Source organism: Cotesia glomerata, linkage group LG1 (genome assembly GCF_020080835.1).
Source record: "Cotesia glomerata isolate CgM1 linkage group LG1, MPM_Cglom_v2.3, whole genome shotgun sequence".
Taxonomy (NCBI): Eukaryota; Metazoa; Arthropoda; class Insecta; order Hymenoptera; family Braconidae; genus Cotesia; species Cotesia glomerata.
In genome coordinates, this window is record NC_058158.1 from 23,810,805 (window position 1) to 23,834,495 (window position 23,691).

The window sequence follows — 23,691 nt, forward strand, 5'->3', positions numbered from 1 at the left end:
CCCCAATTTTCCTGTTTTTTTCGGTTTTTTACAGTTTTCTCAAAATCCTAGGGTGTAGGGGCCAAACGGACCTCAAATTCGGGTTCAGCGGGTCAAATTACATGGGAATATATGTGGCGCGTCCCAAGTACAGACAACTTTTTTTTTTTTGTGTGCCGGTGTAATTGATCAATTTTAAAACTGTATAGCTTCTCATATTCAACTCCTAATAAGAAATTAATTTACAGAAAAAAGTAGTTTTATATTTGATTATACCAATATCTCTTGAAGATTTTATTGTATTTCTTAAATTATACTGAACATTAAAATTTGTTTGTTCTTTTTTATTATTTTATTAAAAATATAATTTTTTTTAATACAACATATTTTTTCCTTGCAAATTTTATTATTTGTTTAAACAATTATAAATATTTCTTTTGAGATAACCAAAAACTCGTGAGGATTTTACTTAATTTTTTAAATAATACTAGACATTGAACTTTTTTAACTCCTTCGTAGGGTTATTCTGAATAAAAGGTTTGTGCTTCTATTCGAACAGACAGAAATTGATTTTTAACTGTGAATTCAAAATAATTGTTTTAATTTTTCAAAAATTTTAAACTCCGTTAAAAAATAATTGTGGAAAAAATGAGCTTTATTTTTTCGTATGTATCAAGATTCTATTCGTTTTTTTTTGTTTTTAATTTAGCGGAGTATTTATTTCCAAAAATTCTTGGACTACAGCAGAGCAGAAACGTTCTTATCAGTCGATGGGGAAGGCACTCGTCAAAGCTGCGTTTCCTACTGAAGTTATGCTTTTAAGCAATCTTCGAGGAAATGCGAGTGAGATTGACAAAAATGCACCAAAAAAGCCTGCCCTGGATTTAAATATAATGAATGCTATTGAAGGTTATTTAACCTACGTATTGCTAACTGATATACTATTTAGGGCCAGTTTTTCAACCGGGGGGTTAAGTATTTTATCATTGTGAATATATCTATATATCTATATTATATATAGATATATTCACATTGATAAAATACTTAAACCCGGGGTTGAAAAACTGGCCCTTAGAGTTGTAATAAAATCCAGACTTGCAGTATTAAATTTTGTTTTAATACATTTCTTATTCTCTGATGAGTAGATAGATCCCAAGAAAAATTTACTTCCACTACTTAGAATTAATGAATTTTAACTCTTACATTTTTTTTACTATTGTATTACTTTGTAACAGGGAAAATCGAACTTCCCGGGGTCATTATCGACCCCGATAATTGACGCACGGTAGGTAAGGGTTTTCCCTTACTTTTCGATTTTTGACAAGAGTTTCGACTTGTCACCGGGCGTGCTAATCAAGATTCCCCACTACTGTTCCCGGAAAATGAAGCGGGGCGTAACAATAGGAAAGTTCGAGAGCCTGAGCTGAGGGTTATAAAAGAGCGAGCACGAAAAACATCGAGGCTTTTTCCCTTCTGGAAGCCAGTGGCCTTTTGCCTTTTGTGAATCAGTGACCTTGTTGAGATTAGATAAGTCAAGAGAGTGCAGTTTTGAACGCCGACGATAGAAAGCAACTACTGAGGAGTTTATTACGGTATTTGGAATTGGACAAGCCCTGACCGGAAGCTAACATAGTGGTTTGAGACGACAAGACGTCAAGCGGCGGAGCCAGCCAAGTTGGACCGGAGTATCAGTCGTCGTTGGATAAAACAATAATTGAGTCTCCAGGTATTTTCGATTTTTTTAGGCCAAAATTGATTATTAATTTAATTAAGAGGCTGAAATAATTAAAATTAATTTCTCGAGCGGTCATTTTTATATTAGCAAGTTTGTACTTTAGAAATTCATGCGCCAAGGTCATTTAGCTAGTTTTTGTTATTGGATATTTATTTTAAAAGAATGAGATTAATAGTTTATTTGTGAAGTTACTGTAGAGAATTTATAAGTAATTTATTATAGGCCTGTTGGCTATGATAAATTAATTTTAGTTAAGAATTTTCGAGATACAAAGAAAAGTAAATTTGAATAAGAAATGAAAATGCGTAATTAAGTCAGTGAAGGTCATTCTAGAATGTATGTAGTTAAGAGTTGTATTGAGACGCTTAGGATTCGAATAGTTGATGTTTAGAATTTTGTCTAGGAAGATTAAATTTAGTAAATCCTGTAATGAGTTCAGTAGAGTTTATTAATTGAAAATATTAGTAGAAAATTTAGTAAGTGAACTAGTACAGAAATTTAGTGATTATGTAATGTAGTAAATTTTATTTGCAGTAAACAAGTGTTGGCGTAAAATTTAGTAGATTATGATAGTATTGTAAAGTTTTGGAAAATTAAATTTAGGCCGGTGGATAAATGTAATTGAATTGTTTAAGTTAGAAAAGTGCTAAATCAATTATTAAATAATTGATTGAATTAAGGATAATTTATTAGATAAATTCGATAAGAAAATTTGGTGAATTTGGTAAATTTAGTTAATCTGGAGATTAAATTTAATTAAGGAAAATTGGTTAAAATTTTATTTAAGAAAATTTGAGAAATGAAGTTAACGTCCGGTGGATGATTTTATATGGAATTGAATAAGATTATATGGTATTCCGTCAGGTAGACGAGGTTGTTTATGTGAAATTAGTTCAGATAATTGAATAATTAAGAAGTTTTTATTGGGTAAAATATGTTGTTTGTTATTCCGTCAGTTGGACGAGGGTTAAGGAATTAAGAATCTAGATGCGTAATGGTCTATGATTAAATTTAGAAATTAGGAATCTAGATGCGTAATGGTCTATGATTGAATTAGGAAATTAAGGATAGATGCGTAATGGTCTATGTAGAGTTAAGAAATTAAGAAGATAGATGCGTAATGATCTATAGTTGAAAGAATTTAAGGATATTTAGTTGTAAGTTTTGGCAAGTGCCTGCGTAGGTGAGAGGTCCTCATAATTAAGTAATTGATAAGTTAATTTTAAGGGTAATATTATTAAGGAATTTTGTTAAAATTAAATTGTTTATATTAAATAATTAATTGAATTGTTAATTGTTAATAATTGTTTCTCAGTATTAATTTTTCAGCCTTTCTCAACTTCTCACGACCCGATCTTTCCTTCTCATGCTCCCCGGTTTCTGGGACACCGAGTATAAAATCCCAGTGGCGCCCTTTTCAAAGAGGAAAGGGGTGACCAATTGGACAGGGCTAACCACCCCGTTACAACTTAATGTAAGCGCAAAGCATATTATTGTTGTATTTTTATTAATTTTACCGGCATGCATTAACTCATTGCAATAAAAATTACAAATTAAAGATTTATTTTCCGTAGGGTGAAATAAATTACAATGTGAAAAAAAATGTTTTAATTGTGAATTAAATCGTTTATAATTCTCTTTTTAAAGAATCATAGAGAATATATGGTAACATACAGTTTCTAATATTTTGAAAATTATACTGTGAATTATATAACGATCGATATATTGGATATGTATAATAAATCATATATTTAAATATGTAAAGTATACGATATATCATGGACAATATATGAAGAATATATGTGACACCATATATTTATTAATACATTATTTTGAGTATAAGGTATCAATATATAAAAAGTTGTACCGATACACATATGGATCGTGCATAAATGAAGCAAATATATTGATCAATATATGGTTTATACATAAGAATGATATATTTATTTACAATATATTTTTTTATATTATTGTGGCAAAATTATAGATATGATTTTATATATAATTCCATATATTATACTATAATATCAATATATTGAATCATATATTTTAAAACATATAAAGCTTTTTCAAGCGGGTTTGTAGTATATTAGTGACCCTTTGAAAGTGCCCTCTAACATTTTTTTGTATTTGAACCCATCTCGTCGGTGTCGGCCTCGAAACCTCTATTTTCTCAAAAATTGTTATATTTTCGTTCTTATCTACAAAACAGTTAAAGTTATAAGAAAATTGCCAGAGAATAATTTGCAGGAAATTGAATTTCCTACAAAAATACCCCTGTATGAATTTTCTCAGGTGCGTAGTCCAAAAGGTATAAACAGGTTAATGTATTCAAATCTAAAAAAAATATGAAATTTTAATTTTTATTGTATGGTTTTTTAACTCTACCTTATTATCGAATCAGTATACGCTTTTTTTTTAACAAATTTAACTTTATTCAATTATTTTTTATTGATACAAAAATTTACTGTTTATTACACTGATTTTACTATCGTGGAGCTTTCAAATATACGTAAGTAAAACGTATGATGTAGAGAACAAAGCTTCTTAGATTGAAATAATTGTAATCAGAGCTTACTTCATTGTTTTCCCGCGGTAAAATTATAAACACTTGTTTAAGGTTAACAGTGCCGTAAATAGAAATAAAAGTAACAAATGCAAAAAATAATTTTGTATTACTCATGCGGGAAAAGTAGTATCTTGGCGCTCGCTGTTGCGGTCGAAAAAGAGCTGTTTGCCCATTTTAAAATTACGCATGAGTTTTTTCATAAATGAAACCGTTATTTGAGTGCGACAAGTTTACTTATCACACGCAAATTATTCTTAGTGCGCTCAAACTATCCTTGTCGCACGCAATTGACGGTGAAAACTGCTAAAATTAAAATAAATAACAAAAAAAAAAAACACAATCTAACTGTCAATATTGAAGAAGTGAGGTTGACATTACAACGTTCATATTTTTAACGAAAGTAAAAATAATTAATTAATATTGAGCTGTTTAATTGTGATGAAAATTAATTTACCAGAAATTTGATAATTTTAATAATTTTTGTAACAAATAAATTATGACAAAAAAAAATTTTTTTTAAATTGACATGTAGAGATTTTATAAAATAAAAAATGCAATTTTTTATGAATAATTTTTTGGAACAAATTTGTTTGTTAAAGAAAATTAAAAAATTGCAGTGACAGCTAAATTTAATGTCATTTAATTTTATGTGTCGATTGTTTCAATGTGTAAATTTATTTTTTGTTACCAACCCCTCGCCGGGGCTTTGCTCCTGGACCCCACCGGAGCTCTGCCCCTGGACCCCAATTTTGTGCATGCATATATCGCCGCATTTGTAATACAATATAGTATGTGCAACTTGTGCGACGTTGTCGCACTTGCTGCACAATATACTATTTCAAATTTGATTCGTTTTTAAAGCTAATTTTGGTATATATCTTTATACTAAGAACAAAAAAAAATATTTTACACTCAACAAATATCAGAATTTCACATGAGACATTTTATTCTTGAAGATAAAGCGTTGAAAAAATTTTTTCAATATTCTCGATTTTACTGATATTTTTTTCTAAAAAAAAAGTTGAATAAGGTTAATTTTCAGGTTAAATATTCCTTGATATTATTTTTACCACTCAATTTACCTGTAATATCTATGTGCACAGTATGCCAAGGTATGCGGGTCTTGGGGATGGGATGCAATTCAGCTTGAATTTTACCTGAGTGGGTTTTAGAGAGTTTACAAGTAATACAATTGTCAACAAATTTACGTACATATTTAGACATTCCCTCAAACCAGTAATATTCATAAACCTTATCAAGCGTTTTATCCCAACCCAAGTGCATCACAGACTCGTGTACGTGGTTAATAACGGACCACCGAAAGGCTCTAGGTACAATCGGCAAACAGAAGGTTTCACCTTTTCTTTGTACTTTTCGATAAAGCGTACCGGCTTTAATCTCGTAAGATTTTGAGAGGTCTTCCGATAGCTCATCATTTTGTAACTTGGTGACTATTTCTGAAATTTCCAAATCGCGCCGTTATTCAGCAAGGAGCCAATCGACCGATATTTCCGCGAGTTTTACACGTTTCTCTTCAGTTTTATTAATTTGTTTTGGAAAATCAGGCAAAGGATTTCGAGAAAAGAAATCCGCATGAGCCATGCGATTGCCTTCTCTATGAACTATATCGAATTGAAAAGCCTGTAAATAAGCCCACCATCTATGTACTCTATCGTTAAGGTCAATTTTATTTTGAGAGGAATTTAAAGAGTTGCAATCCGTCACAACGGTAAAATGTCGTCCATGCAAGTAATGCCGAAAGTGTTTTATTGATTTTGTAATATACTATTTTTCACAGTTTTTTTAAGATTTCTCAAAATCTATTGGTACGAATCGGTCTAACTTGTATTCAAAATCTAAGTTTAATTGAACCCTTTCGATTGGCACCAACCGCGATCAAATCAGTCAAGCCGTTCAAAAGTTATGAGAGGTTTACACACACACACACACACACACACACACACACGCGCGCGCGCGCGCGCGCGAACACATACAGACACCATCGCGGGAATAGTCAAGGAAGCTTCCTAGGACCTCAAAACGTCAAGATCTGATGAAAACTCGATTTTCGAAAAACGGGGTAACAACAATAACTTCCCGATTTTTGAAAATTTTCAATTTTCTCAGAGGGAAGTTAAAAATAGTGTTTTATAAAACTTCCATCAGACTTTTGAGCTCGGAGAGCTCAAAATGACACGAAAATTATATTTTGGAGCTTCAAGAGCTCAAAAAGCTCAAATTTTTCTTTCTTTTATTTAATGTTATTTTGTTTTATATTTTCGGTAATTTTTTTTTGTTTTTTAAAGTTTTTCTCACTATGAAAGTTTTCTTTGATTGGTAGACTTTATAGGTAAGGGGGAGGAGAAGATGATGGAGTTAGATGCACTAGTCACACATAACACTTAAATTTACTTCACACTCGCCTTAAGAGTAATTATAGTTAATAATTATTAATTATTAAAAATCTTACTTGTCCAACGCGAGACTCGAACGCCGTACCGGACGCATGAGAGCCTTATACCATACCGTAACGCTACGTCGATGATGAACGACCTCTTGCCTCAAGATATTTATAAGTACGTCAGATACTTATGAGCCGAACTTAGACATTGTCACAATTTTGCCTAAACGAGCCGTTCCTTCGCATACCAAACTTTGATAAACCTTCTGTTACTGTAATTTCATATCAGTTTGGCAATCCATGACATACCGACCTTAGGTATTGCCACAGGTCTGCCTAAATGAGCCCGAGCTTGGTGTATCAAACTTCGGTAAACCTTTGATTACCGTTATTTCGTACTAGTTAGGCAATCCACCCATGCCGAACTTAGGCAGGGCCAGAGTATTACGAGATACATCCGAATGTGGAATTCTTTTGGCATACCAGTGTTCGGCTTGCTTAATTTTAAACAAATAAGATCCAAATTCAGCTAGCCTAAGTTTGTAAAGCCAAGTTCGCCTCGAACTGATTCTTCGGCCTATCTCATTAAAATTCTAGTTGGGGTATAAGACACGACTGGTTAGTGTCAGCGCACAACTCAGTATTGTGTTTACAGTAGCCAGTAGTTTTTATAAAGCGGTCTCTATTGTACCAAGCATTTTAACCTCACTTTCTTCCAGAATACTATAGAATACTCAGTATACTGAGTAATGTGCAAGATAGTAATTAGTGCTGTTTTTTGTTTTACGTGTATTTGTAAAAAAAGAGGGAGTATCAAAGTTGAAGAATATAAAAGTTTCAGGCCCACACTGAAAAAATATATATGCGCATATATGCTGACAAAAATACATATACGTCGCACATATAAAATATATACGCCACATACTTTTTTTTGCCCCCGTATATGCGGCATATATTTTTTTTCAGTACGGGAGTACTTCATTGCTTGCTACAAGGCACTATCCACGCCATCTAATAATAAGATTAAGTAAATACGGTTTCTTATGGTAATTCACATATTATATCTGATACCAGAAAATAAATAATTTTAATTACCACTTATTCAATCTGTATTTCTTATTTATGATATATAGGAAATTTTATTCAAAAAATTGGTCACTTTTGAACCCAATAATTTTCTAAGCTCAAAATAAATTTCATTTAAAAATAAAAACTATATTCATAATCTTCGATTTATTTTTATCAGTGGATGTTCAAGACCTCTATTTTAGTTTGTCCATCTATGTAACGTTAACCCCAGTAACCAAAGTTGCAGTGCAGAAGATGCTAATTAATGATTGGTGTCAATCTGAAGTCAAGTTAACTGCAGATCCAGACTTTTCAAATGTTGCAGTTCGATTGACGCCAATCTGCTAACTCAGTTTGGAGTCAGTGGGAGGCGAGGATTGGTGGCAATCTGACTGCAAAAGTTGAAAAGCGAGAATCTGCTGTCAGTCTGCACCCATATAGCCATCAGTGTTTGGCATTCTCGTTTAATCTGAATTACCCATTTTTCATGGATAAAACAGAAAATACTATAGTTTCTGTAAATCTGCATGCAGTTTGCAAGCAAATGAAGTGCAAATGTTACGTTCTAACTTTTGCAGTCATTCTGCCTCTAATCTACCCCAGATTGACACCGAACTGCGTCAACCAATAGATGTCAATTTACTACCCAGTAGTTATTGGGGAAAGATAATGATTTTATAGAATGTTGACTCCGCGCTGCCAAAAAGAAACCGATAGTAAGATCCTTTCTTACCGACTTCCGCTTTTTTATCATCTTAGCCATGCAGTAGAATGACCTGAGCCTGATAGTCACTTTAACTGAAATTTGCTGTCAATCTCCGTCCACAATTTGAAGCTAACTTAACGGAAAGAGTTCGAAAAGCAAACGGTTTCAGTTAAGTTGCATATAAGTTACTCTGCAATTTGACGTCAAGATTTGCTGTGCAAGTATTTCAGTAAAGTTGTAGTAAAGTTGAAAAAAAATTTAACTGCAAGTTTGATTGTTAACTTGCATTCAAATTGCGGCCGTAGAGTTTCGTCAGTTTGTTCACAGTTAACTGTTATTCAGTGAAGAATTACCATTTTAAAATCGATTTGTAAAGCCGTTTATAAGTAATTCTAAAAAAATCACATTTAAAAGAAATCTGAACATTACTGGTAAAAGCATTACTTCAATTTTTAAAAAACTATAACTTTTGAACACCTTGATAGATTTTAATTTCGATACGGCATTCGACGCAGTTTTTTGAACTCTTAAGACATTGTACAAGGTGAAAAATCGATTAGCGGGAAGTTGCAGGGATGGCCTTTAGGGTCAACCGTTTTCCTTTTTTTTCGTTGTTGTTTTTTTGAGATTTCTCAAAATCTACCGGTCTGAATCGACTTAAATTGTATTCAAAATCTAAGTTTGGTCAAACCCTTTTGAATGGCGTCAACCGCGATGAAATCTGACAAGCAGTTCAAAAGTTATAAGAGAGTCACACACACACACACACACACACACACACACACACACACACACACACACACACACACACACGTCGAAATCTGATAAAAACTCGATTTTCGAAAATCGGGGTGAAACCAATAACTTCCCTATTTTTTTGAAAATTTTCAATTTTCTTAGCGGGAAGTTAAAAAAAATGTACAAGTTATTGCAGTTAACTTATACAAAATTTATATTATGTTGCCTTCAACTTGTATTCAATTAAATTATCGTAAATTTCGATCAACTTGTTTCAAAATGCTGCTTATCAAAAACTAACCGTAAGCTTTGCGTCAAATTGATTTCAAACCAATGATGACAAAATTGTTGTGGTGCAACAGTGGTTAATGAGGTAAGCATAAAAAAGTGCCATTCGGCAGCCGAAATGAAAGTAGATTTCCTGATAAAATGAAATTAAAACACTGATAATTCAAATACTTCAATCACATTCATAGAACACCTTTTCCCTAAGTTACGAAAAACTTGTATTATCGTCGAAATGAATACGATAGTAAAAATTCATTAAATACCAATAGACGAGTATGTTATTTTCAGTATCAGGGAATAAAATGACATAGAAATTGAAGCTTGTTCAATGGACATTAAGATGCAATTTACAGGAATTAGATAAGTTATTATATTGCATGCCTTGTTAAGCGCGAAGCGCGCAGGTATGCTCTACTCTCGCCTAAAAATCGTGATTTCGATTAAAACGTGATTTTCATAATTTAAACGAAAAAAATTATGGATAAAAAGCATATTGAAATAAATAATAGTAACTACAGAACACGTTAAAAAAATTTTCTTATCGATTAAATAAGATTTCTCAGAAAAAACTCGTTTTTCTGATGAATTTAATGAATAAAAGCGTGGTATTCCCGGGAACACTGGGCTTGATAACACCACAACTTTGTCAAAAATCACTTTCACGATTTAATTTTTTTTTTGTTTTATTTCTGAGCAAGTTTGTCAAAACCCTTGTGAAAATTGCGTGTTAAAATAATTCCGTTTCGATACAGTTAATTTTTTTCGACGGTCAGTTCGGTGACTTTTTCTGCGATTTCGGCAGCCATCCTATTCCTTAATTTAGATGAAAAATATGTAAATATATGTTGTCCGCAAACTATTCGTAACGTGATTGGTCGATTTTATATAAATATACATAATATATAGTGTATACTATACTATAGTGTACTTAAATAAACTATTCGTATCGTAACATGATTGGTTGAATTCACGTGAATATGTTATATTATATTATATTATATTATTATATTTAATTATTATTTATTATTTATTATATTTATATTATATTATTTATTTATTTATAATATTATAATATATAATATTTTTATAATTCATTTATAATTAAATTATAATTATATAATTATAATAATAATAATAAATAATATTTATATTTAATTGTTACGTGTGAGCCTACACCTGGTTATTTACCTGTCACGTAAACAGACCTCCGGACTAGCTCAGCGTCTCACTGAAAAATATTTAGATGTTGATAAGAGGGTGGGTCGCGCAGTGAATGAAGAATACTCATGAATTACGGTACTAATTGTTTATTGGGCGTCCCCAAAGCATGGGAGTTGCCCGAAATGGCCCTGAGAGTCTCTTTTACAAACTAATTCTATTTATGAAAGCAAATCTAATCCAGTACAATAATCCATTTGATGCAATACTTTTGATTCTATAACTGAGAGAGAGATGGGACAGCAACGAGAATGAGAGTCTTAGGAGACAATTAATCACGATGCAAGACAACTCGGACTCGACATAGATTCGGACAGACTAAACGACTGACTGATTACAAGAGGCCGCTCCTCCTGAAGGTCCCAGGTTTATGTAACCTCGGTCGCGGATGCCGCCAAACACCTGTATCACTGCGCGGAACTTGTATTATTCCGCGGTTGAACTCAGATTATTCCGCCCTGAGGAACTAGGTGGTTATTGTCAAGTTCCCTAGTCAGCAGAAAATGGTATCAAGGCGCCGAAAGCGGTTCCCTGTGCTAGAGTACCTGTTCGCTCGGTTCCCATGAGAAAGCGTCTCCTCAGCAACACGTGCAAGCAGCGATTCTCGGTAACCAGAGTCAGGCTAGAAATACAACGGAAATTCGGTGTCTAATTCAGGTGGGCAAGTTGGCCCATCGATTTATAGAAAATATATATAGAATATCATAATATTGACGGGAGGGTAGGCCCACCCGTCACATTAATTTATTATAATAATAATATTATAATATAATATAATTATAATAATATAAAATAAAATATAAAATATAATAAATAATAAATAGTAAATTAAATAAATAATAAATAATTATTTATAATTTATTATTATTAAATTATTAAAATTAAATGAAAAAATTGAAATATTACATGTACATTATATGTACATATAGGATAGGATCACTATATTACTTATAGGATCACTACACTATGTACTGTAATGCCTCTAGATGCATCCAGCAGATAACGCTATCAGCCAGTGAAGTGCAAATTTAAATGTAATTTAGATTATATTAAATTATTTTATTAATTCATAATTTAAATAGTGAACACTGTCCAAATTAGAAAGTTTAGGTTCTGTATCGTAGAATATTTATTTTATGGAGTAAGGTAAAAGCCCCAATAGATGATCATGTACCAGTATATGATCATCTATTGGGGCTTTTACCTTATATTTTGTTTCAAATAAATGTAAGTTATTATCGAGTACAAAGGGACATTGTAGTTGAGTTCTGAGAAACCTTAGGTACTTGAGATTCTGAGAAAAGGCCATAAAAGACACGTGTGAGGAAAATTCTATGATCCCTTGTTTCAAAGGCTAAATAATAGCGTAATAAAATATCTAACAAAGTATAAGATCGTTAAATAACATATTTTTGTTAAACTTGCTTTAATATAATGTTGCAACGAAATATATAAAAATTAAATTAACAATTTATATCCTGTATCCAACTTATGAATAATTATTAATTAATGTTAAAAGAATAAGATTTTATAAAATAATATCATTAAATGATATTTATCTCTTACATTAACAATTAAACTATTTCATAATTTTAATAGATTATAGATTAATAGAAATAGTAATAAACTATATCTAATTTGCAAAATACGATTTGTGAATATAATAGAAAATATTATATATTAGTGTGTGAAAATCATTTATATGTAGTAGAAATGTGTGTACTTATATATGTACAAGAGCGGATATATGTATGAATACGATAACAATAACTATATCGATTACTGTAATAATTTTAATTATTATAGTAATTTTTCTAAAAATAAACTTTTCGCTTCACTATCACAATAAACAAAGACTAAAATATAAAACATTAGTAAACTAACTGAATAAATTAACCACTATAGATACATACAAATTAACCTAAATACTCGAAATTTAATAAATTAACCATTAAACTAAAAATAACATAACTGCTAGAAAATAAAAATTTATGTACAATAACTAAAATTAAATTTTACGAAAATAAAAAGAATAACTTAACTTAAGATTACAACACGAATTGTTTTAAATTAAAAATAAATAAATCAATAATCGAAAAATTAAATATAATACTGTTGTTAAATTTATTCTTTTATTGCATAGCATGTTTATTAAACATGAACACGTTTTTTACTATTTTTAAGAATTATTATTACATTGAAAGATTACAAAAATTTAAGAGCCGGTAGAATTTTTACAATTTATTATAATACGATAAATTCATTGACAAAAATTATTCGATCTGAAGATTTTTCTTTGCCACTACTTTCCATTCGATAATAATTATAGATGATTTTTTAGTTATCAACATTCATAGCAATATTTCTTCTTATTGTTAATTTTTTAATTCTACATAACCATGGGTCGTAGAAAAATTGTACGTACGCCTGCCGAAGAAGAAATTAAAAGAATACGACGAGAAAAAGATAGAGAGCGCAAACGTAACAAACGAGTGACACAAAGTAACAAATCACGTAATCAATACGATTCATCTCATTCGAATAACTTAAATTCTCAATATATAAATAGTACTATAAAAGCAGTCAACGTAAGAATACCTGAAAATATAATCCTTCCTTCAAATGTAACATCCTATGATATTTTAAATAACCTTATAAATATCCCTTCAACATCCAGAGGAGGATCATCATCGAGTCTTACAGTAGTTGAGAAAAGCTATTCTAATGGCAAGTTTTTTTCTGTAGAATCTTCAGATTCTCCTCTTGATTCTATCGATAATGAAGACATTAATACAACGACCAAATCATCATTTTCAGGAAACGCTGAGCATAATTGTTCGTCTTTATTGTCAGCAAAATTTATTTTACCTGAAATTTCGTCTCGATCAAGTAATACATCACTTCCTAATACATCCGAGTCATCGCATGAATCAATTGATCATGATTATTGTCGTCCATTGATTACGGACTATACATCGTCACAAAATCATTTCGATCATAATTACACTAGAACTAATGATGAAAGTCCTTCTAATAGATCTTCAGTTAACCAAAACGTTAATTTTAATAAACCTACAAATCAAGTAAATTTGAACAACACCAATAACATTAATAGAATTTCAGAACATTACATAGGAGAAATGAATGTAAAATGTAAGCATTGCAATGCAAAACATTTTATTACTGAGAAAGTTGCAAATAAATACAATTCTTTTAATGACTGTTGTCGACACGGTGAAGTAAACTTAGGACCTCAACCAGATACTCCAGAATTATTAAAATCACTATTTTCAGATACACATGTAAAATCTAAGAATTTTTTTGACTGTATTCGAAATTTTAATAGTTCGTTCTCTTTCGCGTCTTTTAATGCTAATTTAGCTAATTTGTCGTCTCAAAGACGCGGTCCTTATTGCTTTAAAATACAAGGGCAAATATATTATAAAATAAATACATCATTATATCCATCTCCAAATGAGACTCCCAGTTACGGACAACTATTCATTGTAGATTCTAATGAAGCTGTCGAATACAGATCTGAGAGGAATGTTAATTGTGATGTTGATCTTTTGAAAGCAATTGATACTACATTACGACAACATAACATTTTTGCGCGATCGTATCAGATGATGAAAGATGTTTTAAAAGATAATTCTACGGTTGATTCAGATGGCAATGTTATTGAACCTGAATTACATTTAATGTTTACTTTAAAACCTGGCATGGATGCGAGACGTTATAATTTTCAGAGAATTAATGAAGTTGCTGCAGTTTTTTCAACTACGGCAGATGGTGGAATTCCCGAGTCATATGTTACTGTTCAAAATAAAACAGATAAGTCATTTCAAACTTTAAGTAGTCTTGATCCTAATTCGGAGCCTTGGGTCTATACTCTTTTTTATCCACATGGAAATCAAGGATGGCACATATCTATACCCTATAGATACAAAACCGGAAGATGTGTGACTCGCGCGGATTATTATAAGTACACGCATAAAATGATTTTGTTGAAATAACAAAAGACTGGATAACTGAAACATTTGTTCTGGTAACAAATAGGTGTAGTTACAGCAAAAAATCCATCAGTTGCATTAACAAAATGTTTCAAGTTGTACTAACAAACCAATTTGCTAATTCACAAAATCAATTTGTTGCCCTAACGAAATCATTTTGTTGCTGTCACAAAACGACTTTGTTGCGGTTACAAAATGATTTTGTTGCAATAATAAAACTAATTTGTTGCTAAAATATTTTCCGAATCAGCTATAGCTGATTATAGCATATTTTTAAATCATGTATTCACTTTATTACTTTAACAAATTGTCTTTGTTACTCCAAAAAATTCTTTTTGTTATTTTAATAGAATAATTTTGCTGTTTCAACAAAAAAATTTGTTATACCAACTAAAGTATTTTGTCGAATCAACTTAAAGGTTTTGCTATAGTAACGAAACTGTTTTGTTGTTATAATATATCAATAACTTGTTATAACCTAAATTTTGTTATTTTAACTAATAATTTGTTATCCGTATGTTAACAAATTCATTTGTTACCACAAAATATCTTACGTTATCTTAACGAAATTTTTTTCTGCGTGTATCAATTAGCGATTCGAGACGATTTCAATATCTTTCTTATGGGCCGTCGCTTAACACAACAATGGGTAGTCGATGGGTATGTTAAAGTTGAATCAGACAGATTAAAATATTTGAAAAAACAACAGCCGAAACTGCGAGCAAAGTCTTATCAAGGTTTAATAGATCATTTACGATCGCAAAATGCTGTTAATAACACAAATTCCAATATTGGAAAAGTTATTATTTTACCCTCAACTTTTCATGGCTCACCAAGAAATATGATGCATCATTATCAAGATGCGATGTTTATTGTTCGTAAATTTGGAAAACCTGATTTATTTCTTACTATGACGTGCAATCCAAAGTGGCGTGAAATTTCCGAAAACTTATTGCCAGGATAAACTGCATCTGATAGGCCCGATTTAGTTGCACGTGTCTTTAATATTAAAAAAATGCTTTAATTGATACAATTGTAAAAAAGCAACTTTTTGGAGAAGTTGCAGCTTACATTTGGGTCATAGAATTTCAAAAACGTGGTTTACCTCATTTACACATGTTAATAACATTGAAAAGTAATTCTAAGATAACTAGACCTGAACAGGTTGATAGATTAATCTCTGCAGACATTCCAGACCCTGTTATTGATCCAACTTTATTTGATATTGTTACAAAAAATATGTTACATGGTCCGTGCGGAGATTGGTGTTTAATCGATAGCATTTGTTCGAAGAAATATCCCAAATCTTTTCGAAATGAGACTACGATGGATGCAGATGGTTATCCTTATTATCGCCGCCGAGACGAAGGAATCAGGTTTACACAAAATAGCAGTGTATTTGATAATCGTCATGTTGTACCATACAATCCTGAATTATTAAAAACTTTCAATTGTCACATTAACGTAGAAGTTGTATGCTCAGTGAGAGCTGTTAAATATTTATTTAAATATGTTTATAAAGGCCATGATAAAGCAAGAATAGAAGTAAAGGGAAGAACACCAAAGACTAGAGAAGAAGCTCATGCGTCCCATGATTCTCGAGATGACTCTAATAATTTCAATAACGTTAGCGATTATGATGAAATACGCAATTTTGTTGATGCTCGCTACGTTGGGCCTGTAGAAGCTGTTTGGCGTATTTTATCAAAAGATCTTCAGGACAAAAGTCATTCCATAATTCGTTTACCAGTACATTTACCAAATGAACAAAGTATTACTATTAATGATAATTGTACTAAAGAAGAACTTCAAGATGCTTTAGAAAAAAAATCCATGTTAATTGATTTTTTTAAATTAAATGAACGTGATCCAAATGCGCGCCAATATGTTTATGGTGATATTCATAAAAAAACATCATAACGTTATTGGACGAATGTATTCAATTAGTCCTGCTCAAGTTGAATTATTTCATCTAAGATTATTATTAATTCACATCAAAGGTGCAAAAAGTTTCGAAGAACTAAGAACGGTAAATGGAACTCTTTATGATACTTTTATGTCTACATGTTTAGCAGCTGGACTGATAGAAGACGATCAAGAGTGGAGAAGAACATTAAATGAAGCGATAATATGGATGATGCCACGGCAATTACGCTGTTTATTTGTTCGAATGTTGATTCATTGTCATCCACTTCGACCAGAAGATTTATGGGAAGAATTTAAAGGATCTATGTCCGAGGATTATAACAGACGTTTCGGAGCAGAAGAAGGAGAGAAAAAAGCATACATATACATCAATTCTATGTTGAATCGTGAAGGTTACAGTCTTTCGGCGTTTCCCAATATGATTCAAATAAATGAAATTGATGATGGATTATTAGATGGTGAACTATTGCAAACTGTAAACGCGAACGACTCACATACGTATTACAATAAACTTAATGTCCGTCAAAAAGAGGTAGTCAATTTTATATTAAGCTCAATTAAGAGTGAAAGGCTTTCGACATCTAATTGAATTTACATAGATAGACCTGGTGGGTCTGGAAAAATGTTTATTTATACAACTTTCTGTCATATTCTAAAAAATTTAAACAAAAACGTCTGTACAATGGCATATACGGGTATTGCAGCAACCCTTTTACCTAACGGAAAAACCGTTCATAAAACGTTTGGGTTACCTGTACCAATGTTCTCGGATTCATCCTCTTATATTAAACCTAATTCTAAGCAAGGTGAATATTTGAAAAACATCGATGTTTTTATTTGGGATGAAGCTCCAATGTCGCCTAGATATGCACTAGAAATTATCGATCGTACGTTACGTCATATAATGGATAATGATATGCCTTTTAGCGGAAAAATGATGATTTTAGGAGGGGATTTTCGTCAATTACTTCCAGTTCAACCTCGGGCGACTCGAAGTGAAACTGTTAATCTTTCTATTAAATTCAGTTTATTATGGAGAGGTTTTCACCACACGGAAAGAAATACATTGCGAATATTCCTATGTCATTGTATAGCATTGCTATAAGTCCTATGAGTATAGGATTATCTACTATACTGTATGGTACCAAAATCTTTGCGTCTATTACACTGGCGCATAGTAGGCTTGACGTGACAGCATTGCCGCCAGCCCCATAGTGCATCGCAAATGTCACAATGCTACTAGTTTTTCCCGCGATATTACTTGGCGCGACAATCAATAACTCTATCGAATTACCGCCAATAATTTATGGGTACAACTACCATACCGACATAAAAATTCATAAATTAGTAAAAAGAAAATAAACGTGTTTACAAGTGCATCGAGTATATATATATACAGTAGCGCTCAAAAGTATTTTGACAAATATATTTAATGGTTTAATTAAAAATAAATATGAAACACAATAATCATTTATTTATTTTTTTAACACCTTTTGAATAAACTACAGAATAGTGTCAAAGAGGTTCTTATTCGTAATAAAAGAAAGTTTAATTTTTAAAATATTAGGAAAATGGTGGCTCAAAAGTATTTTGACATTTTTGAAAAAAAACTAATTTAACGCATAATTATAATTTACAGCAATAAATATATTAGTATTTAGTAGCATATCCCTTGGCCTTTATGACAGCCTTGCATCGCTCCGGCATTGAGTCGATTAATTTTTGTAATCGACTTATTGGAATTTGATCCCACTCATTTTTTAGAGTTTCAAACAAAGCGTTTTTGTTTGAATAATTTTGGGTTTTTACACTACGTTTCAATTATTCCCAGAGATTTTCTATCGGATTCAAGTCGGGACTTTGACTTGGCCACTCAAGAACTTTAACTTTTTCACGATTTAATAAGTCACTAATATGCTTTGATCTGTGTTTGGGATCATTGTCTTGTTGAAAATACCACTTAGTTGGCATGTGATGTTTAGCATATGGTAACATCTGAGACTTTAATATATTTGCATACATGAACCGATCCATTTTTCCTTCTATTCGAACTAATGGTCCAACTCCAGACCGTGAAAAACATTCCCAAACCATCACACTACCACCTCTATGTTTAACTGTGGGTATTTGATACTGATAATCGTATTTTTTGTTTACTGGACGCCGAATGTACTTGATACCATCAGATGACATTAAATTAAATTTACTTTCGTCACTCCATAAAACTTTAGACCACTTTAAACTTGACCACGATATATGCCGTTTCGCGAACTCAAGACGAGACTTCCTGTTTTTTTTCGATATTAAAGGTTTTTTAGCCGGTCTTCGGCCATATAACCCTAGGACCTTTAAGCGTCGTTTAACAGTAGAAATATGAATATCTACGTTATATTTTTCTTTTAATTCATTTTTTATCATTACAGCGGACATCCGTATATCATTTGCTGATAATTTTTTTATAATATGATCGATGTAAGAAGAAGTTTTTCTTGGGCGGCCTGTTCGAGGCTTACTTTCGACAGTTTTTCTTTTGTTATAGACTTTATTCCATAAGCTAACTAACTGTCGAAACACTTTAAATAAACGAGCAACTTCTGTTTGTTTCAATCCTTGTTTTAATGCATTAATAACGGCTTTTTTAAAATCACTAGAATATTCCTTATGACCTTTGACTAATACTAATATTTTGCCTGTAGAGTTTTTATTTAAAGTCTGAAGAACAACTTTTTTATAACTCATCATCTTACTAAATTTATTGCTTACTAATCTTATTGTATACTAATCCTAATGTAATGCACGAGCTTTTTAATTTTTTTCATATTTTTCTAAATAAATTTGTTTATCATAATCGAAAAAGTAAGACTAACATAATTTATTTTTTGCAGAATTGATCGTTCCCGTTTCCTACAATTAGCCAATGAAATAGCTACCATATTTAACAAAGAATCTGGGCTCTATTACACACCATATTATCAAGAATAACGTTCAAAAAAAACGTTCAACCAGTAGACCAAGTAAAGGATTATTGGCGTGAGACTTTCGACGTGCGGCAAAGCAACTGGAAGAATGAAAATAAGGCAGAGTCAAGCCCTTTTATATACGAGTGCTTAAAAACAGACTTAGGAGTTGATTTGGTAATTAATATTTTAATAATACTATTTCTAATCAAAGGCAGAGTCAAGCCCTTTTATATACGAGTGCTTAAAGACAGACTTAGGAGTTGATTTGGTAATTAATATTTTAATAATACTATTTCTAGTCAAACAATTATGAAATATAAGGATTCATCAATTTTCAATTTTGTAAAGATCTAGATTGGTATTGATTTTAAAAGAATCCAGCAAAAGGTTAAGGATGACTGTATTAATAGCAACTGGCCAAAAGTAGCCAAATCTATCCGAAAATATTACAGTGTAATTGAGCAACTTGTACCAACCGCGACAGCTAAAAAGTTGCTTGGCTTACATTCAAATATGTCTGAAGGTAACATGAATTTAAATACATTCTATTGATTTTGACTTATTTACTGAAAATAGTTAATATTAATTACTCATTTATTTTTTCTTCTAGATAAGGATGAAATTATTCTTCTTTTATTATTAACTTGCATACTTGATAATACATCAGCAAATTCCGCTACTGTAAAAAAAGTTGGTAAAAAAAGAAAAAATCTGTGTGGTGAATCTCCTTCTCAAAAGGTAACTAAAGATAGTAAGGATTTATCGCAAGTTGACCTAACAAATGACTTTTTGTCAATCGTTAAGGTAAATATTATGATTATAATTTTATATATTAGTATCAATTTATTTTTAATCTCATTCTTTTTACTTTAAGATTGAAACGCAAGTTCAAGAAATTATAGACAAGAAAAAGAGTACAGCATTAGCGGAAAAGAAGACAGTACAACCGTACATGTTATTTGTTGGGACACCTGAAAAGTGTACTAGTTTTTACGTCGTCGTTGATAATTATAAATATAAAGTTGTTGATGCGTTCACAGCTTTAAAACTAAATTTCCAAATTTTCTTTGTTTGGAATTTACAGTTTCCTAAGTCGCGTAACAACACTTGGGTATTTATTCAAAAATCAATATTTGAGATTTCGACAGTTGGGAATAAATATCCGGCTAAAGTTAATAAAATGTTTACTCATGTGAAGCGCACCGTTGAGGATAAAAATTGATCATCGCTGATAATATTTACTTTTTTGCTCTTGTCGAGTTACGTTTTTATATTTATTATTTCTTACAAATCAGTCTTATAATATACTTTTAAGCTTTAGTCACATCAAAAATAACAAGTTTTAACTTGATTCTACTGTTTTTAAAAAACTGTAATTTTTAATAATTTAAATATGATTTCAAATATAAAATACGACAACTTTTTTAACTTACCATTTTTAAGCGATTGTATGACGGAACAGTCATTATCATTTATTTCGAATCTTTATAGTTATAATGATTTATCTCGCACTCGTGTACAAAATATCGTCGACAGTTGTTCTGATATTTTTAAGAATTCTCCTATCAATACATTTATTACAGGATTGATACAGCGCTTAGAAGATTTTGGTGAACGAAGAGAAAATTTATATCATTTTAAAAAAATTCAAGATACTTTATTTGATCCCTTTAAGAACTTATCAACTGAATTTAAAAGGCTGGCAACTTTTGAACGTGATGGTACATATATTCCTCCGGAAACAATAATGATCGGAGAAAGAGAAGACTTCCGAAATAGTGAAGCCACAACAACTCTTGTCAAAATTCCAGTTACCGTTGAATATATTTCACTTAAGAAGACGTTGAAAAATTTTTTGGAACTTCCAAATATTTTGGGCTGTATCACAGAATATTTAAATAGTTTGCCAAATGAATCTCCACTACTTCAGAATGTCGTTCAAGGAACTTTATGGAAAGAGAAAAAAAAATCATTTGGTGATAAATTCGTGTTACCGTTAATAGTATATTATAATGATTATGAAAACAACAATCCTTTAGGAAGTCATAGAGGTTTAGCAAAGACAGGTGCAGTGTATACAAGCATTCCATGTTTACCTCCAAATCTTCAATCAAAGTTGGAAAACATTTTTGTCGTATTACTTTTTAATTCTTTGGATAAAAAAGATTTTAGTTTTGGAACGATTTTAAATCCATTGTTACAAGAATTAAAAGAGCTTCAGACTACTGGGATAACTGTATTCAAAGATACTCCGTCACAACAAACAATACACTTTGCATTAATTTCTGTGGTTGGTGATAATCTTGCAGTGAATGCTATTCATGGTTTCATATGTAGTTTTTCGGGAAATTATTGTTGTAGATTTTGTTTAATTGATCGTAGTCAAATAAAAGATTCTTATGAGGTTAAAGACTCTTTGTTAAGGACGCAAACTCAGTATGATCTTCAAGTAGAGGCGAAAGACTTTGATTCAGCTGGTATTAAAAGTCGAAGTTGTTTCAATGACTTGCCAGGATATAATGTAATCGACTCTATGTGTGTTGACATGATGCACGATGTACTGGAGGGTATATGTCAATACGATTTGGGTAAGATATTAAATGTTTATATTTACAAAAAAAAGTATTTCACCTTAGAAGTACTCAATAACAGAGTGCGAGGGTTTGATTATGGTCCAATTGAAAAACGCAATAAACCACCTGATATTACTCAAAATCATATGAAAAATGAATGCATTATTATATCATCAGCTGAAATGTTATGTCTGATTCGGAATATACACCTTATGTTAGAAGATTTAATCCCTGAACATGATGAGTACTGGTCATTGATCATTTTGTTAAAAAAAATTGTCGATATCACAACAGCTAAAGCTCTCTTTAAAAATACTAGCCTATATTTTAAAGAACTTGTTTCGGAATATTTAAAGAAATTATTGATACTGTTTCCAAACTGCCTGAAATTTAAGCATCATGTACTTATTCATTACTCTTATTTATTTTTGAAATTTGGACCTATTGGAAACATGGAATGCTCTATCTTTGAACGACTACATAAACATGGAAAAGTAACATCTCACAGTGCGATTTCTCGGATTAATGTCAATCACACAATCGCTGTTAAAAATCAACTAAGATTTAATAATTTGCTGCGGAATTCGAAGAAACAAATTGTTTCTTTCACAACTGGTCCAGTATCTAAAATTTTAAATCTTGAAGCTATTCCAAATTTTTATTTATTCGCTCCACATCTTCCTGCTGGTATAAACAACGTTTCATTTACGTCATTTATTAAATATATGGGCAAAGAATTGATGGCAAGTACAATCTTAATGATGCCTTCTGAAAATGGACCATTATTTTACTACATACACAACATACTTTTGGAACCTAATCAAAAATTAATTTTAATTACTACCTGTATTGATGAATATTTTTTTGATGAGCACTACCAAGCATATAAAATTTCTATGGATAATAAGAGATGGTATTGTTTATTTTATCCAGATTTAAAATTTTGTAGTTTGACTCGACCAGTAATAGCTGGGAATAGTAAAACTTACATTCCAAAACGTTGGATTTAATATTAATTCATTATTTAAAAAAAAAAATATTGTAATATATATGTTGTATAATAATTAGAAATAAAAATAAGTTAAAAACAATGTTCATTTTAATTGCATACGCCGTTGTTTATTTTTCTCTTTTTACTAAATTTTTTTTTTTTTTTTTTTTTTTTTTTATTTTAACCCCGCTTTTCAGACTTCTGTCTCGATGGGGGTCCGGCCGAGACCGGAAGGGGACTCCAGGCTGATCAGTACATTAAGTTTGGCAGAATAAGTTTGGCGGTATTACATACTTTTTCAGCCTGGAGAGTAATGCGGCGATGGGCCGACTTTGGGGAAACTGCACGCATTTGCCTGTGCCCCACCGGTAGCACAGGGCTTGGGGAAACCATCGAAAAACCCAAACCTGTACAGCCCGGCGTGAGTTACGAGCACCGATGTTCACTGAAAATTAAATTTCAGCTCACACCGGGATTCGAACCCACGCCTCACCAGTCCCAAGCAAGCATGACAAGCATTATACCG

General features: G+C 31.4%; 3 protein-coding genes across 3 annotated transcripts; all 3 read left to right on the plus strand.

The window, feature by feature from the left end:
- The first annotated feature begins 13,101 nt into the window (after positions 1-13,101).
- On the plus strand, positions 13,102-14,718 carry LOC123273179 (putative uncharacterized protein DDB_G0282133). Its single transcript, XM_044740502.1, has one exon. The coding sequence runs from the start codon at positions 13,102-13,104 to the stop codon at positions 14,716-14,718; it is 1,617 nt and encodes a 538-aa protein (XP_044596437.1).
- A 1,323-nt stretch (positions 14,719-16,041) lies between these two features.
- On the plus strand, positions 16,042-17,230 carry LOC123273239. The gene is made up of 2 exons (XM_044740634.1): positions 16,042-16,550; positions 16,663-17,230. The coding sequence occupies exons 1-2, from the start codon at positions 16,042-16,044 to the stop codon at positions 17,228-17,230; spliced, it is 1,077 nt and encodes a 358-aa protein (XP_044596569.1).
- Positions 17,231-19,988: 2,758 nt separating this feature from the next.
- LOC123275022 lies at positions 19,989-20,844 on the plus strand. The gene is made up of 3 exons (XM_044742896.1): positions 19,989-20,124; positions 20,212-20,405; positions 20,476-20,844. Exons 1-3 carry the CDS (start codon positions 20,115-20,117, stop codon positions 20,821-20,823), a joined length of 552 nt encoding a protein of 183 aa, XP_044598831.1. The 5' UTR covers positions 19,989-20,114; the 3' UTR covers positions 20,824-20,844.
- Positions 20,845-23,691: the final 2,847 nt, after the last annotated feature.